Below are 16969 nucleotides of genomic sequence, written 5' to 3'. Positions count from 1 at the left end.
ACGGAAACCCTCCAAGTTTCACTTCGGTGGCGTCTGGAAAATAATTTCGAACGAAATGCTCCCACACTTTTGGATTGGTCACGATGGGCTCAATGGCTATACTATACAGTTGGCCTCCGAGGCACCGCATCTCGCACGTTGCGATTACTTCCCTAGGTGTATATAAAGGATTGTGTGTATGTGCACCGATACTCATAAACTTTTAGAATATTAAAAACACATTGTATTGCCAGTGAGAGGAAAGTGACTATTGACTATATGTCTTGTTACTAAGGGAGTTCACATAGAGCATTTATGAGATAAAATCTTGGATAGTTTTCCATTCGTTTGGTATATCACTAACCGTTTTGATAAGTTTTAGAAATTTGATCCTTTGACATCCGATTATTCTTTTAGAGGCAACTTATATTTTTGACTCTTTTTTCGCCCTATGAACACTAAGATGGATATGAGTAAAAGACCTCACATTTTTTTATTCATACTCATCATGTGTTCGGTCAGGCTAACAATGAGGACGGTGACCTCAGAGCATACCTCGAAAAATTTCTGGTATTTTTCGATCTCCTGAATTAGATCCAGGATCACCGAGAATGGTATATTGACGCTTCAACTGGTTTGGCCATCCAACCATCAAAATCTTTAGTATTGTTTATCAGCACAATAAGAATCGTCAATTTTTAACAATATTTTATTCAAAATATTACATTGTTTATATACAAAAAAAGTAAAATTGAAAAATATACGATAATTTTTCCTCCTTTCGAATTTCAGCTATTATAGGAGCAAGTTGGTTAGTAAAATAAAACCGGAAATTGAATCCGGACGTTTTGGATAATAGCTTGAATTATTTTCATGAATTCATTTTAATGGCACTGTACAATATTTATATTTTGGAAATTCTTAACTAAAAATACATTTAAAATTCTGCAAATTCCTCCGCACATCTATTCGTGACCGTATTCCTAATAATATTTGTCGGTTCGGCGTATGTATCAAAATGGCGACTATCTCCTTTAGAAGTAACTTTAGGAATTAACGGAGCTTTTACCTAGAATTCGTCACTTAATTTCATAAAACAATTTATACTAAAAATCATTTAAGAGGTTAAAATTTTACCTTTTTTTCATAAATAGCAACCCAGTCTAACTTTGAAAACCATATATGCTTTTTGATATCGTTAACTCCATTTTTTAAATTTCCGTATCTTTTGGTTAAATCTATTTGCAATAAATTCTTCAAGATATCTTTCAAAGAGTCTGTAAAGTGAGATGGAAATTTTACCTACAAAAATCAAAGAAATTATAACAGCAGGTTATATTTACATCAGTAGCGTAGTGAGAGTATGGCGGCCATTACCGTCAACGTTATTAGCATTTTTATTTAATATAATTCATATTAATTGTACAAAATGTAAAAAATATATATATATATTTAATTTATTAAATCAATAATAATTACGTATAGTTCGAAAAAATATAATCTCCTTGATATGAATGTATGTGTATATACACACCAAAGAGATTATCCCCATAGAGTTTCCATATTTTCATTAGTTATAAGAAAAATAAAAGCACGAATTTCTATTTTACTGGCAACTTATTAACGTAAAGAACGTATCATAATATTAATTTTCCATGTTAGTATTTAGTCAATGTCTTTTATCATTTGTTATACATTATCTTACTCTTTAGGAAAGCTTTAGAGTAGTCATTTACAATTCCTGATATAAAAGTTTACTCTTGTCTAATCCCACGAATTAATTGCCTTTAACAGAACGTGCTCAGCAAACAATTAGACAATTATAACACCTTTTACATCCGACGAATTAATCGCCTGCTATTGTGTGGTTTGCGTATCTTAAATACTGATTCCTGCAACTGCAACCATATATCCTCCACAGGATTCAGGTCTGGTAAATTTCAGGCTAATCAGTCCACATGGTGCTTCTGGGAGGAAACCTTATTGGTTTTCCTTGACAGAATCCTTAGTTGTATGTACAGTTTCACAATGTTGCATAAAAATTATGTTGTTTTGAAAGATGAGCAATAATAATTGATTAGCAAATACACCAGCCAATAAGTATAATCTTTCTTATAGCATTTTAGATATTTGTTTTATGTAATTTTAATATCTGTTAGTAACAATATGTTACCTAATGTTTGATGGACACGCAGTCTCAATTGTTGCCATGTTTCATTGATGAAATAATGATCTGACTTGAATTGCATGAATGATTAATAACTGAAAATAAGTGATTATCGTTTTGTGTAGTCTATAGTATATTCATGGTAAATAAAGCTATTGTTATATATCTACTGTATGTAAAAGTAAGAATAAAGTTGTTCTTGTTTCATACATCAAAAAATTTTGAATTTGTATGTACAGTAGGTCTTCGATTTAATGGGCAAAAATCTGTCCTATAAAAAAATTTAAAACATTTTTTATTTAAGAATAAAGCATAAAATGCCATGCTAATGAGTAAGCATTAGTTAGGTAGAAACACAAATGGTCTGTTTGATTTATTAGTATATTGTACGTTCTAACGTCAATTTGACGTCACCATTTCAGTTTTACAATAAGAAATACTAAAGAATGACGTCAAATTTACGTTAAAGTGTATACAATCTCATTCAATCAAACAGATCTTTAATTACATTGTACAGTTTTTTGACGTGTCTAAAATAAAGTTTTGTTCCTGTGGTAAATTTATATTTTTAACAAATGCATTAGTGGCTCATATACATTACCATAATATTTCATTTGTACTTATATATTATAATAACATTTTAATAAATTTAGAACATTGTTATTAATACGTATTTTTAAAATACATTTAATGGAATTTCGGCAAACGCGGTTACACCTTTCCCAATTAGTCTGTTAAATACTGGCCTTCTGTATATAACGTTGGGGTCCTCAAACATTTTTCGATTTTGAAAAACGAAAATAAATATATATATTATATACTTACTCTTCCCGAAACAATTTTTTCATAAATTTGTATCGGTTGATCTGCAAAAAATGGTGGATAACCCGCTACCATTTCGTATATTAAAACGCCCAAAGACCACCAATCTACTGCTTTATTGTATCCCTGTTAACAAATTAATTAATTAAAATTTATTTGTTAACAATTTAACGTATATAGTAGCCTATAAAATAAATAATAAATTAAACAAACCTTGCTTAAAATTATTTCAGGAGCTAAATATTCTGGGGTTCCACATAACGTCCATGTTCTTCCTTTTACTCGTTTCGCAAATCCGAAATCCGTTATCTAAAATATTTAAATAATATAATTAAATTTAAGAAAATGAGTTTCTTATTTTTAATAGATAATTTCAAATAGCCCAAACGAAATTAGAAACGGTTTTATTTATTTGAAATTCCAAAAAGACCTCCTGCTCCAACGACTCTTCTTCTCCAAATGGAATGGTGGTCGCTCTCTTGGTGAGATGCATTTGTTTCATTCGTGGAAATTCCATTTTGTAAATCAAAAAATTTGATTTCTATTCGCAACATTCAAAAGAGACTACAATAAATTTCACAAGTCTAAATTAACGTCTTTCTTGTGCGTCATTTTGACTTTAAATAATATTCTTCTATTCAACCATATGAGTAATGAATGTCCTTTCGTTTAAAAGAATTTCTGTCTATTCATAGTCTAATGTTTCATTTGTTTATCACATAAAACATTATGTTATATAAGCTACTGACAAGTTTTTGCTATTGTACAAATATAAAAATAACTAATATTTAATTATTTAAATACTAATAAATAATTTAGTATTACTAAAAAACTACCAAATAATTATAATAAATATACTTATCGAATACAACGAAGATGGTTTCGTGTAGTGTAAGAACTTTATTTAAATATTATTTCGGAATCTATCGTTTAGAATTTCGTAGTGTTGTAATGTTTTCATTGATATAATTTCACGGGTGTACGCTTTGTATGACATTAAACTAGGAACTCAAATCCAACGACTGTTGATACAGTTACGTGATTTATTGATAAAGATTCGGTAACTAATTAGCAGTAAATGTAACACAAATTACACATTCCACCTGCCCATTTAATGCATCAGTCAGCAGGAATTTCATCAATAGAAGAGTCTACGGTTTCTTCAGTTTCGTTACAACGCATCCTTACAAACACCCTTCACGATAACATTCGCAATCGAACCGTTATCTAATTTTTTCGTGGCATCCATTCATTTACGTATCACATATTATTGCCGTAAACATTACCGTTACATAATATAAACACCGCTACCCAAAATCCAACTTCTAGTTCCTCGTCCATGGAAGTGAAAACGCCACTCGATGATCTGGAGTGGTGGCTTAAATGGTTCTGGTACACTAGATACTTCTTTAAAACTTTCCTGTAAAATTTCCTGGAGAGCGATATAAGGAAACTTTGAGAAAAAGTTGCATAAAACATGTCGATTTATAAACCTGTAGTATGTTATTTAAGTTATGTTCGACAAGCAAGTCTATAGAGATGCATAAAGTTCTACTAAAATAACATTTTGTATTAAATATTGCTACGTTGTATCAAGTTACTTGATTTAATTAATAACTTTTATGTTTTTAATTTTCTTTATTTAAATAAAATATAAAAAGAAGTATTTTTCTAAGAAATTCAAACATTTACATCCATTAGTTTCATTTTGTTAATCTCGTAAACTGTAATTGTAAACACGAACGAACTTGTAAGAATTATTAAATATGATAGCGACATTTAATATATTTTATAATCTTTATGTTGCAATAAACTTAAGAATTTCATTTAAAGTATTAAATATAATCATAATTTTTATAATTTTGGCAAAAATAAACTTACTCGTATATATCCAATTTCGTCAATAAGAATATTTTCGGGTTTTAAATCTCTGTATAGAATATCCAAGGAATGAAGATATTCGAACGACATTACGACTTGACAAGCGTAGAAACTTGCGAAATTTTCACTGAAAATAAAAAGAACATTGTGGTATAATTACTATTAATATACATCGTCACTTATTCTACACGAATTGCTGGAGCGGGTGCAAAGTTTCATGCAACATGGCATCAATTATTCTACAGGTTTTCGTTTATTTGTTTACGACAATGAGACGGATGGGCGCTGTTCCGGGGAATGCTCTCGAAAGGACTTTCTAATGGAAACTGGTCCCTTATTTAGGTGTTATAAACGTGAGGAAAACTCGGTTTATTCAGATTTATAAATAACTTTTAACTCGTGTTTTTATATAGAACTAGCTGTGTTTGCTCCGCGTTATTCGGATTTTTGAGAGGTTGGAGGATTTGTGAAGTTAGACTGTGAAATGGTAATAAAAAGAATGGCCTTATAAATAAAATGTACATTTATTGATCCGAATATTTACAATAATGTAGCTACAAAACAGAATAAATTACTCAGGATAATGTTAAGAAGGGATAGGCCTTAGGGTCGATTGGGGTGGAGATCTCTACGTATTTTTTTTTAGGCTGTCGAAGAGTATTCATGCCAAATTTTATCGGATACGTTAAACGGTATATAAGCCTTTACCTAACATACAAGCATATATATTCTGACTTTTATGTATACAGATAAAATTATTACTATTATGTATGTGTTATCTCAATATCGACAAAACTACTCAATAAAAAGCTGCAACATATTCACGATTAAGCACAGTATCAATATTGTTATAATGTTAAAAATTGCTATTAAATATTGAATTAATTAACGAAACAATTTCATATATAATTAGTAAAGAAATTTAATAATGTTAATACCTGAATCTTCCCAATCTCCTCAAATGAGAAAACATTTCACCTCCTTGAATAAAATCTTGAATCATATATAAATTAATATTGTCCTGTAATGAAATATAAATAACATTAAACTAAAGTAAGGTTAATAAAGCTGATGAGTTAATTAAGTTAGCTTCTAAACACGGATTTATTTTATCCTTGATTATTTATTAATTACTCAACACTTATTTAAAATGACAATCGAAAATAGAAACGTATCACAGGATAATTTCAGTATAAAATGTAAATTAAATGCATAAAAATATAATAATTTATAATCTTACCTTGAAATAAAATTTGAGATTGACTAAGAATGGAAAATTTATGGCATCTAAAATTCTCTTTTCATTAAGAGTATGGTCTACTTGTTTTAATTTCACTATCTGTTAACAATAATAATAATATTATTATTACTGGAATATAACATATATATATATATATAGGCTATATATTACACTATTCATTAGCATCATTCTATTTATTATGCATTTTATACTATTTATTTTAATTTTCTCCCCTAGAAACTATTGATCTATTTTTCTTTTCTTTGCCTATTGATACCTGAAGGAAATGTTGGACATGTTGAATGGCGATCAAATACATTCGTTATTAAATTTATTTGGCACATTTATACGAAGTAGGCAAAAAGTCTAAAAACCTTAAACATTCATAAAGTATGGAAGAACTATGGTGGAAACACAATCCTTACCACATAACCGCATTTTATTCCGATAATTAGACATTCATTTTTTAAAAAAATGAAAGAAACTTTGTAAAGAAGTTTTGCCCACCCTATTTTTCGGGTAATGCCTAATTATTTAAAATATATTTGTTTTGTAACATCAACATAACCCGATAGGAGTTCTAGATATAGGCCTATACGAAATAATACAAGTATCGGTATTATACAAAAGATAGAAAAAATTAAATCCTTTAATCTAAGTGTTATGTGCAATATATGTAGTAGATATATCTAGTGTTAACCAATGACTAATTTAACTATTGAGGTGATGGAGTAATTATGAGATGCATAACTTCGTGTAATTTTGGTGAATATATATGTATAAATAATACAAATGAAATAAAAATATATACATTATTTATTTATTATTATTTTATTTAATTATTTTGAAAAATGATGTAGAAAAACGTGCACAGTTAATCTCAGTGTAAATTTCTATTCTAGGGAAGTTAATCATTCTAAATATTGTCTATATATCTTACAAAGTCCTCCGCAATCACTTGATCTTATCAATCAAATCGATTAATTTAGATCATGTATCTTCGATTTTAATTAGAAAGATACGGTATTATTACATAACGAAAAAAACTTGACTGAAGAATTATTTTTAAATAAACCAACAACGAGTTGCTCGATTTTCCCGGTGACGTTTAAAATTTTGGTTTCGCCATCTGTTATCATATTTCATTTTAAAAACTTTTTATATTTTTAACTATTATAAAACGGCAAAAAGCTTAATTTTCAGGGTAGAGATGAGTTTTATAAAAAAAATTGTAAATGCTAATAACGAATAAAATCGTCTTTAAGTCTGCCAAACACTATTAAGACTGGACTTAGAAGATTGGAAGAGGATTGTATGATCAGATGACTCCACGATGTTTGTAAACCAAGCTAAGAATTCGATTTTGCATAACTGTGCAGGCTTATTTAGCAAAGTTGTAAATGCTAATATTATATAAAAGAATATTAAATTAAATTAAATTAAAATACCTTTTGTTTATCCAAGACTTTCATAGCATAATATTCTTCTGTTGTTTTATGCTGAACCAATACAACTTTACCGAATGAACCCGTTCCCAATATTTTTAATACTTTAAAATTTTCTACTTGTTCCGACGGCTGAAAATTCGATTATATTATTATTAAATTAATCATCTTTATAATTTATATAATTCATATTAGTAAAATAAGATTAATAAATTTGAAACCTCAGATGGATTCTCCCATTTTTCTTCAAATAATTTTCGTGCTGTTTCAAAACGAGTATTTACTGTAAATAAAATAATATTTATATCAAAAATTAATTAAAATTAACAAATAAAGTTATAATAATAATATCACTTTTAAAAATATATAATTTATCAATACATATAACAAAACATGCGTAAACTGGACCTGCACAGTACCGAGTATTTTTTTTTTTCGGTTTGGCATGTTTTGAACGGGTTTTTTTTAATACAGAAAATCGCTGGGTTCCGAAAAATTCTTCCCGTTTAGGCAGGTTTTCGTATAACTAAGGTTCTGTTTTAATTAGGTTTTACTGTTTTTCAGGGATATAAATATAAACCGAATTGTTACGAAAAATTTATAATGACAACTTTATTAAATACTTAAATCATGTATATTTTCATTTAATTTTAACAAAATGGATATTGGGTAGGGACTGAGAACGGATTAATTTACTTTCCTAACGAAAAAAATTTATTCGGATTTCGAACAACCTGCTAGAACTGATTAAATTCGAAGTACTGTACGTGATACTACTGTATTGTATTTATCTAATTAATTTATATATTAATTAACCGATTTTGGATACTGTATAGAATAGGCATGAAAAACTGCATTCTGATTACAAATAAAAGAACTAAATTTAGGAGAATTTGTTACATCACACTCGTTTTAATGTTTATGGCCTATCTCATCAGTCAGATCCGTGCGCGAGATTTTTAAAAGAATGTTAGTTTACTAATTCTCACAATATACTTACATAGAGTAATACAATAATTTACTGTACACTAAGGAAGAACTGAACAAGTACAAAATAAATATAAGTTTTATTATTATTATTATTATTAATTGTTTCTAAATGGGAACTGCTAAATATTCTATTGACATGTTGAGACCTATTGAATTATTGGCACTACGAGACCTATTAACTTTTTACAATGAGGCCAAGTAAATCTAAACTTCTACAAGCAAAATTGTGAGCAGGCTGTATAAAAGCTTTTCTCGTATCGAATCCGGTTCCCTGGCCATAGTTTGATTATGTCCTATATAAAATATTTTAGTAATTATCCAGGTTAATTCATTAGTATTAATAAGTCAAATTAGTGAATGTTGAAGTTCCATAATCCAAATCATTTATTTCCTCACAGCCATATTACTTATAATATAACGGATCAATTATAGACATTTCAGAGTTGTTCAAGCAAAAAAAAAAAATAGGTACAAATCTGATAAAATTTAATTAATCAAGCTAATTAAAAGCTAATTTTATGTAACTTCGAGTTATATTCGGAGTTATATGTATTTAAACTAAATACTTAATAATTTGTTAAATATTCCATGAATTATTCACATAAATAATATATATTATATAAATAGTTTATATAATTAAAGATATATAAATGGTTTTGTAAATTACTCCCTGCAAAATTTAAGATAGTTTCGACAACAGGCACAAGAGTAATTAAGCTTCAAAATGGATGAACAAAATCCTGTTCTTACACACATCCATACATATAAAAAATATCCCGAAATTTACTCTTCTCGTGGTTCCTGAGTTCAAAAATGTAAAAATTTTAAAAGGGGTCATTTTTCCTCTAAATCTTTCCTCTGTTATATATAACAGCTTGGAAAGTAAAAACTGCATTTCGAATTTGTTACATCCCACTCATGCTTGATAAGTTGTTTCAAATAATTTGATTCTGAATTTATTTTGATTTTTTGATGTAGCTATGAAATTTTCTACTTTCTATGACTTGAAATTCCATTTCAAATTGATAATATCTTCCGAAATAAATCACGATATTGATACATTTAACTGGCATCATGTTTATCAAGTAGTTAAGATAATATTTTATATCTCGTTCATTCGTAATTTAAATTTATAGAAACTTTGTAAATACGCAAACAATACATTAAAAAATTTAATTATTGTAATGTTAATGTAAGTTTTATTCCACTTTGTGTAAATTAAAACATGCTTGCACGTTCAGTTTGCAGTTTTAATCTTGTAGAATAGAGATGATTTGTTTTCTCTTATAAGACGTGTAATACAGTAAATGCCAAAAAACACGGAATGGTCTTATATCTGTGTCTAATTATGACACGAATAATAAATTCATGATAATAAAATAAATTGTGTTAATAATATTAAACGTAATAAATATTCATTTACATTTTCTGATTACTAATGATAAAAGGCTGGTTGTTGCTGGACTTTTCAGACATTTTTTAATGCTTTACATCTCTAATAATTTAAGTCTTCAGATTGGTTCGGCAGATGTTAAAGGAATGGAGCCATATCTCTCTAATCAATCGTTCGATTTTCCTGTAAATTCTCGGAAAAATTTCCCCCTAATACACAAACCTCCCTGAAAGATTTCAGAAATTTTTGACAAAAGGCACAGAAGTAATTAAGCTTCAGATTGGTGAATCCCCCTCCTACACAATACACAAACTAGTATCCATACATGCAGAAAAAAATGCACCCAAATTGTTTTTTACATTTCTCAACGTTTCAAGATCCCCGAGTCAAAAAATGCAAAAATCTTTCAGGACCGTTTTTTGACCGATTGCCATACTTTTTCCCTGTTATATAACAGCTATAAAAATAAAAAATGGATGTATTTCGCTTCATTGAATATTGCTATAAATTCGTAATTTCATAATAATTACTTATTAAAGATTTAAACATATTACTTTTAATTTCATAAAAGTTGCATTGTCAGATTATTATTTTTCATGAAATTTCTACTTTTACGAAATTACTGATGAGCCTCCAACACAATTTAAGGAAAGCAGTCATAAGAAATTGCGAACTAATATTAATCACAAGTAAAATATTTACATGTATATGTATGAATATAATTATTTAACATTAATACAATTTAGGAATAAAGATAACGAATTTTTAATTATAAAATTTTAAATATAATTAGAAAAAATAGAAAAATTAAAATTTATAAAAATAACACGAAAAATTTCAGAGACGTAAATTAATTCCCTATAAAATAAAACTATAAATCATAATTCAGGTTATAATTCAGGTTATAATTCAGGCTATAATTCAGGTTACTTTTATATCAGTTTATGCTTTTATCTTAAATTCTATTCTATATCCTACATTCAACATTACTGATATTATGGATAACATCATAAAATTTCATATTTTTTGCCCGTTACGTACAAACGTAATTCTTCTGTATTTAAAATAGTAAACTTATAAAATGGCGAATCATGGCACAGGCCCAAGAAGCGCGCGCCAGAGGTTTCCGAAAGTTAGCAGCTTCTTTTTGAAGGCCTCAAAAGTAGTGTGGGCCTCCGAGTGCTCGAACTGCCACCTAGTATATAAAAGAATTACAATACTTACGTTCGTTCCAATCTGTTAGAGAAGCAACTTTACTGTTACGTTTACTCTTAACTACTAATTGATTAAAAGTTTTCTTATTTTCTCCTATTTCTTGTTCGCTTCTTTTCCTTTCTTGCACTGTTTTACTCTTTGAATTTTCATTAAAACTTTTCGAGTTTTTATCCAGATCTTTTGTTTTATTTGATGACGATTCGGAATTTCCAGCTTGGTTAATTGAGTGGCATTTCACTAAGAGAACTGAATTGATTTCTGCAAAAACAATAATAAATTATTTTTTAAAATACTTTAAAGTAACTGATAAGATAGAAAGTTTAAAATTATTTAAATTCGAAAATTTAATTTAAAATAATTTAAGTACGCTTTACGTGTATTCGGTTAGCACAAAGTACAAAAATACATTCTGATACGTATCACTGCGTGTTAAATAACAGAGACAGAATCAATTTAAATTATAACAAATTAAGGATCTTCCACCTCGATATAACGTTTAATATTATATACGTTATTTTAAGACTTTAATTATAATCTAAATTACTCATTTTAGCTAAGTAAATATTAGTTTTAATTAGCTTACGCCCTGATACCGCCATATTTCGTATCCTGCAGCGTTATCTCTCGAAAGAGTTGATATTGAATTGATTAATTCGATTGTTTATATAAACGATAAAAATATCGAATGAAAACATCTGGAATAATTTTATTATATTGCTTAATTTTATAAATTCGGCCTTCAAAATAATTNGTTGTGTTGTAATGTTTTCATTGATATAATTTCACGGGTGTACGCTTTGTATGACATTAAACTAGGAACTCAAATCCAACGACTGTTGATACAGTTACGTGATTTATTGATAAAGATTCGGTAACTAATTAGCAGTAAATGTAACACAAATTACACATTCCACCTGCCCATTTAATGCATCAGTCAGCAGGAATTTCATCAATAGAAGAGTCTACGGTTTCTTCAGTTTCGTTGCAACGCATCCTTACAAACACCCTTCACGATAACATTCGCAATCGAACCGTTATCTAATTTTTTCGTGGCATCCATTCATTTACGTATCACATATTATTGCCGTAAACATTACCGTTACATAATATAAACACCGCTACCCAAAATCCAACTTCTAGTTCCTCGTCCATGGAAGTGAAAACGCCACTCGATGATCTGGAGTGGTGGCTTAAATGGTTCTGGTACACTAGATACTTCTTTAAAACTTTCCTGTAAAATTTCCTGGAGAGCGATATAAGGAAACTTTGAGAAAAAGTTGCATAAAACATGTCGATTTATAAACCTGTAGTATGTTATTTAAGTTATGTTCGACAAGCAAGTCTATAGAGATGCATAAAGTTCTACTAAAATAACATTTTGTATTAAATATTGCTACGTTGTATCAAGTTACTTGATTTAATTAATAACTTTTATATTTTTAATTTTCTTTATTTAAATAAAATATAAAAAGAAGTATTTTTCTAAGAAATTCAAACATTTACATCCATTAGTTTCATTTTGTTAATCTCGTAAACTGTAATTGTAAACACGAACGAACTTGTAAGAATTATTAAATATGATAGCGACATTTAATATATTTTATAATCTTTATGTTGCAATAAACTTAAGAATTTCATTTAAAGTATTAAATATAATCATAATTTTTATAATTTTGGCAAAAATAAACTTACTCGTATATATCCAATTTCGTCAATAAGAATATTTTCGGGTTTTAAATCTCTGTATAGAATATCCAAGGAATGAAGATATTCGAACGACATTACGACTTGACAAGCGTAGAAACTTGCGAAATTTTCACTGAAAATAAAAAGAACATTGTGGTATAATTACTATTAATATACATCGTCACTTATTCTACACGAATTGCTGGAGCGGGTGCAAAGTTTCATGCAACATGGCATCAATTATTCTACAGGTTTTCGTTTATTTGTTTACGACAATGAGACGGATGGGCGCTGTTCCGGGGAATGCTCTCGAAAGGACTTTCTAATGGAAACTGGTCCCTTATTTAGGTGTTATAAACGTGAGGAAAACTCGGTTTATTCAGATTTATAAATAACTTTTAACTCGTGTTTTTATATAGAACTAGCTGTGTTTGCTCCGCGTTATTCGGATTTTTGAGAGGTTGGAGGATTTGTGAAGTTAGACTGTGAAATGGTAATAAAAAGAATGGCCTTATAAATAAAATGTACATTTATTGATCCGAATATTTACAATAATGTAGCTACAAAACAGAATAAATTACTCAGGATAATGTTAAGAAGGGATAGGCCTTAGGGTCGATTGGGGTGGAGATCTCTACGTATTTTTTTTTAGGCTGTCGAAGAGTATTCATGCCAAATTTTATCGGATACGTTAAACGGTATATAAGTCTTTACCTAACATACAAGCATATATATTCTGACTTTTATGTATACAGATAAAATTATTACTATTATGTATGTGTTATCTCAATATCGACAAAACTACTCAATAAAAAGCTGCAACATATTCACGATTAAGCACAGTATCAATATTGTTATAATGTTAAAAATTGCTATTAAATATTGAATTAATTAACGAAACAATTTCATATATAATTAGTAAAGAAATTTAATAATGTTAATACCTGAATCTTCCCAATCTCCTCAAATGAGAAAACATTTCACCTCCTTGAATAAAATCTTGAATCATATATAAATTAATATTGTCCTGTAATGAAATATAAATAACATTAAACTAAAGTAAGGTTAATAAAGCTGATGAGTTAATTAAGTTAGCTTCTAAACACGGATTTATTTTATCCTTGATTATTTATTAATTACTCAACACTTATTTAAAATGACAATCGAAAATAGAAACGTATCACAGGATAATTTCAGTATAAAATGTAAATTAAATGCATAAAAATATAATAATTTATAATCTTACCTTGAAATAAAATTTGAGATTGACTAAGAATGGAAAATTTATGGCATCTAAAATTCTCTTTTCATTAAGAGTATGGTCTACTTGTTTTAATTTCACTATCTGTTAACAATAATAATAATATTATTATTACTGGAATATAACATATATATATATATATAGGCTATATATTACACTATTCATTAGCATCATTCTATTTATTATGCATTTTATACTATTATTTTAATTTTCTCCCCTAGAAACTATTGATCTATTTTTCTTTTCTTTGCCTATTGATACCTGAAGGAAATGTTGGACATGTTGAATGGCGATCAAATACATTCGTTATTAAATTTATTTGGCACATTTATACGAAGTAGGCAAAAAGTCTAAAAACCTTAAACATTCATAAAGTATGGAAGAACTATGGTGGAAACACAATCCTTACCACATAACCGCATTTTATTCCGATAATTAGACATTCATTTTTTAAAAAAATGAAAGAAACTTTGTAAAGAAGTTTTGCCCACCCTATTTTTCGGGTAATGCCTAATTATTTAAAATATATTTGTTTTGTAACATCAACATAACCCGATAGGAGTTCTAGATATAGGCCTATACGAAATAATACAAGTATCGGTATTATACAAAAGATAGAAAAAATTAAATCCTTTAATCTAAGTGTTATGTGCAATATATGTAGTAGATATATCTAGTGTTAACCAATGACTAATTTAACTATTGAGGTGATGGAGTAATTATGAGATGCATAACTTCGTGTAATTTTGGTGAATAGGCCTATATATGTATAAATAATACAAATGAAATAAAAATATATACATTATTTATTTATTATTATTTTATTTAATTATTTTGAAAAATGATGTAGAAAAACGTGCACAGTTAATCTCAGTGTAAATTTCTATTCTAGGGAAGTTAATCATTCTAAATATTGTCTATATATCTTACAAAGTCCTCCGCAATCACTTGATCTTATCAATCAAATCGATTAATTTAGATCATGTATCTTCGATTTTAATTAGAAAGATACGGTATTATTACATAACGAAAAAAACTTGACTGAAGAATTATTTTTAAATAAACCAACAACGAGTTGCTCGATTTTCCCGGTGACGTTTAAAATTTTGGTTTCGCCATCTGTTATCATATTTCATTTTAAAAACTTTTTATATTTTTAACTATTATAAAACGGCAAAAAGCTTAATTTTCAGGGTAGAGATGAGTTTTATAAAAAAAATTGTAAATGCTAATAACGAATAAAATCGTCTTTAAGTCTGCCAAACACTATTAAGACTGGACTTAGAAGATTGGAAGAGGATTGTATGATCAGATGACTCCACGATGTTTGTAAACCAAGCTAAGAATTCGATTTTGCATAACTGTGCAGGCTTATTTAGCAAAGTTGTAAATGCTAATATTATATAAAAGAATATTAAATTAAATTAAATTAAAATACCTTTTGTTTATCCAAGACTTTCATAGCATAATATTCTTCTGTTGTTTTATGCTGAACCAATACAACTTTACCGAATGAACCCGTTCCCAATATTTTTAATACTTTAAAATTTTCTACTTGTTCCGACGGCTGAAAATTCGATTATATTATTATTAAATTAATCATCTTTATAATTTATATAATTCATATTAGTAAAATAAGATTAATAAATTTGAAACCTCAGATGGATTCTCCCATTTTTCTTCAAATAATTTTCGTGCTGTTTCAAAACGAGTATTTACTGTAAATAAAATAATATTTATATCAAAAATTAATTAAAATTAACAAATAAAGTTATAATAATAATATCACTTTTAAAAATATATAATTTATCAATACATATAACAAAACATGCGTAAACTGGACCTGCACAGTACCGAGTATTTTTTTTTTTCGGTTTGGCATGTTTTGAACGGGTTTTTTTTAATACAGAAAATCGCTGGGTTCCGAAAAATTCTTCCCGTTTAGGCAGGTTTTCGTATAACTAAGGTTCTGTTTTAATTAGGTTTTACTGTTTTTCAGGGATATAAATATAAACCGAATTGTTACGAAAAATTTATAATGACAACTTTATTAAATACTTAAATCATGTATATTTTCATTTAATTTTAACAAAATGGATATTGGGTAGGGACTGAGAACGGATTAATTTACTTTCCTAACGAAAAAAATTTATTCGGATTTCGAACAACCTGCTAGAACTGATTAAATTCGAAGTACTGTACGTGATACTACTGTATTGTATTTATCTAATTAATTTATATATTAATTAACCGATTTTGGATACTGTATAGAATAGGCATGAAAAACTGCATTCTGATTACAAATAAAAGAACTAAATTTAGGAGAATTTGTTACATCACACTCGTTTTAATGTTTATGGCCTATCTCATCAGTCAGATCCGTGCGCGAGATTTTTAAAAGAATGTTAGTTTACTAATTCTCACAATATACTTACATAGAGTAATACAATAATTTACTGTACACTAAGGAAGAACTGAACAAGTACAAAATAAATATAAGTTTTATTATTATTATTATTATTAATTGTTTCTAAATGGGAACTGCTAAATATTCTATTGACATGTTGAGACCTATTGAATTATTGGCACTACGAGACCTATTAACTTTTTACAATGAGGCCAAGTAAATCTAAACTTCTACAAGCAAAATTGTGAGCAGGCTGTATAAAAGCTTTTCTCGTATCGAATCCGGTTCCCTGGCCATAGTTTGATTATGTCCTATATAAAATATTTTAGTAATTATCCAGGTTAATTCATTAGTATTAATAAGTCAAATTAGTGAATGTTGAAGTTCCATAATCCAAATCATTTATTTCCTCACAGCCATATTACTTATAATATAACGGATCAATTATAGACATTTCAGAGTTGTTCAAGCAAAAAAAAAAAA

General features: G+C 28.0%; 2 protein-coding genes across 4 annotated transcripts in view; both read right to left on the bottom strand.

Moving 5' to 3' along the window:
- Positions 1 to 671: 671 nt before the first annotated feature.
- Positions 672 to 11854, bottom strand: LOC111620732 (cAMP-dependent protein kinase catalytic subunit beta-like). The gene is made up of 11 exons (XM_023362721.1): positions 11716 to 11854; positions 11142 to 11390; positions 7756 to 7817; positions 7538 to 7666; positions 6090 to 6188; positions 5788 to 5870; positions 4850 to 4976; positions 3182 to 3277; positions 2972 to 3094; positions 1117 to 1281; positions 672 to 1048 (listed from the first exon to the last, which is right to left on the bottom strand). Exons 1-11 carry the CDS (start codon positions 11729 to 11731, stop codon positions 917 to 919), a joined length of 1281 nt encoding a protein of 426 aa, XP_023218489.1. The 5' UTR covers positions 11732 to 11854; the 3' UTR covers positions 672 to 916.
- Positions 11855 to 11984: 130 nt separating this feature from the next.
- The window catches only part of LOC111620733 (cAMP-dependent protein kinase catalytic subunit gamma-like), a 13220-nt gene continuing 8235 nt past the window's right edge, over positions 11985 to 16969 (bottom strand). For 2 of the 3 annotated variants that reach the window (XM_023362724.1, XM_023362725.1), the window contains 6 exons: positions 15736 to 15797; positions 15518 to 15646; positions 14065 to 14163; positions 13763 to 13845; positions 12825 to 12951; positions 11985 to 12375 (listed from right to left, as the gene is read on the bottom strand). In XM_023362724.1, the coding sequence (XP_023218492.1) occupies positions 12232 to 12375; positions 12825 to 12951; positions 13763 to 13845; positions 14065 to 14163; positions 15518 to 15646; positions 15736 to 15797 (644 nt within the window). In that variant the 3' untranslated portion in view covers positions 11985 to 12231. The remainder of the gene's footprint in view (positions 12376 to 12824; positions 12952 to 13762; positions 13846 to 14064; positions 14164 to 15517; positions 15647 to 15735; positions 15798 to 16969) is intronic. The other variant, XM_023362722.1, reaches the window with a different exon arrangement.

This window comes from Centruroides sculpturatus, unplaced genomic scaffold (genome assembly GCF_000671375.1).
Source record: "Centruroides sculpturatus isolate CEXI.00-Female unplaced genomic scaffold, Cexi_2.0 scaffold274, whole genome shotgun sequence".
NCBI lineage: Eukaryota > Metazoa > Arthropoda > Arachnida > Scorpiones > Buthidae > Centruroides > Centruroides sculpturatus.
The sequence above is the reverse complement of the archived record's forward strand: the minus strand, read 5'-3'. Positions and strand labels throughout refer to the sequence as shown.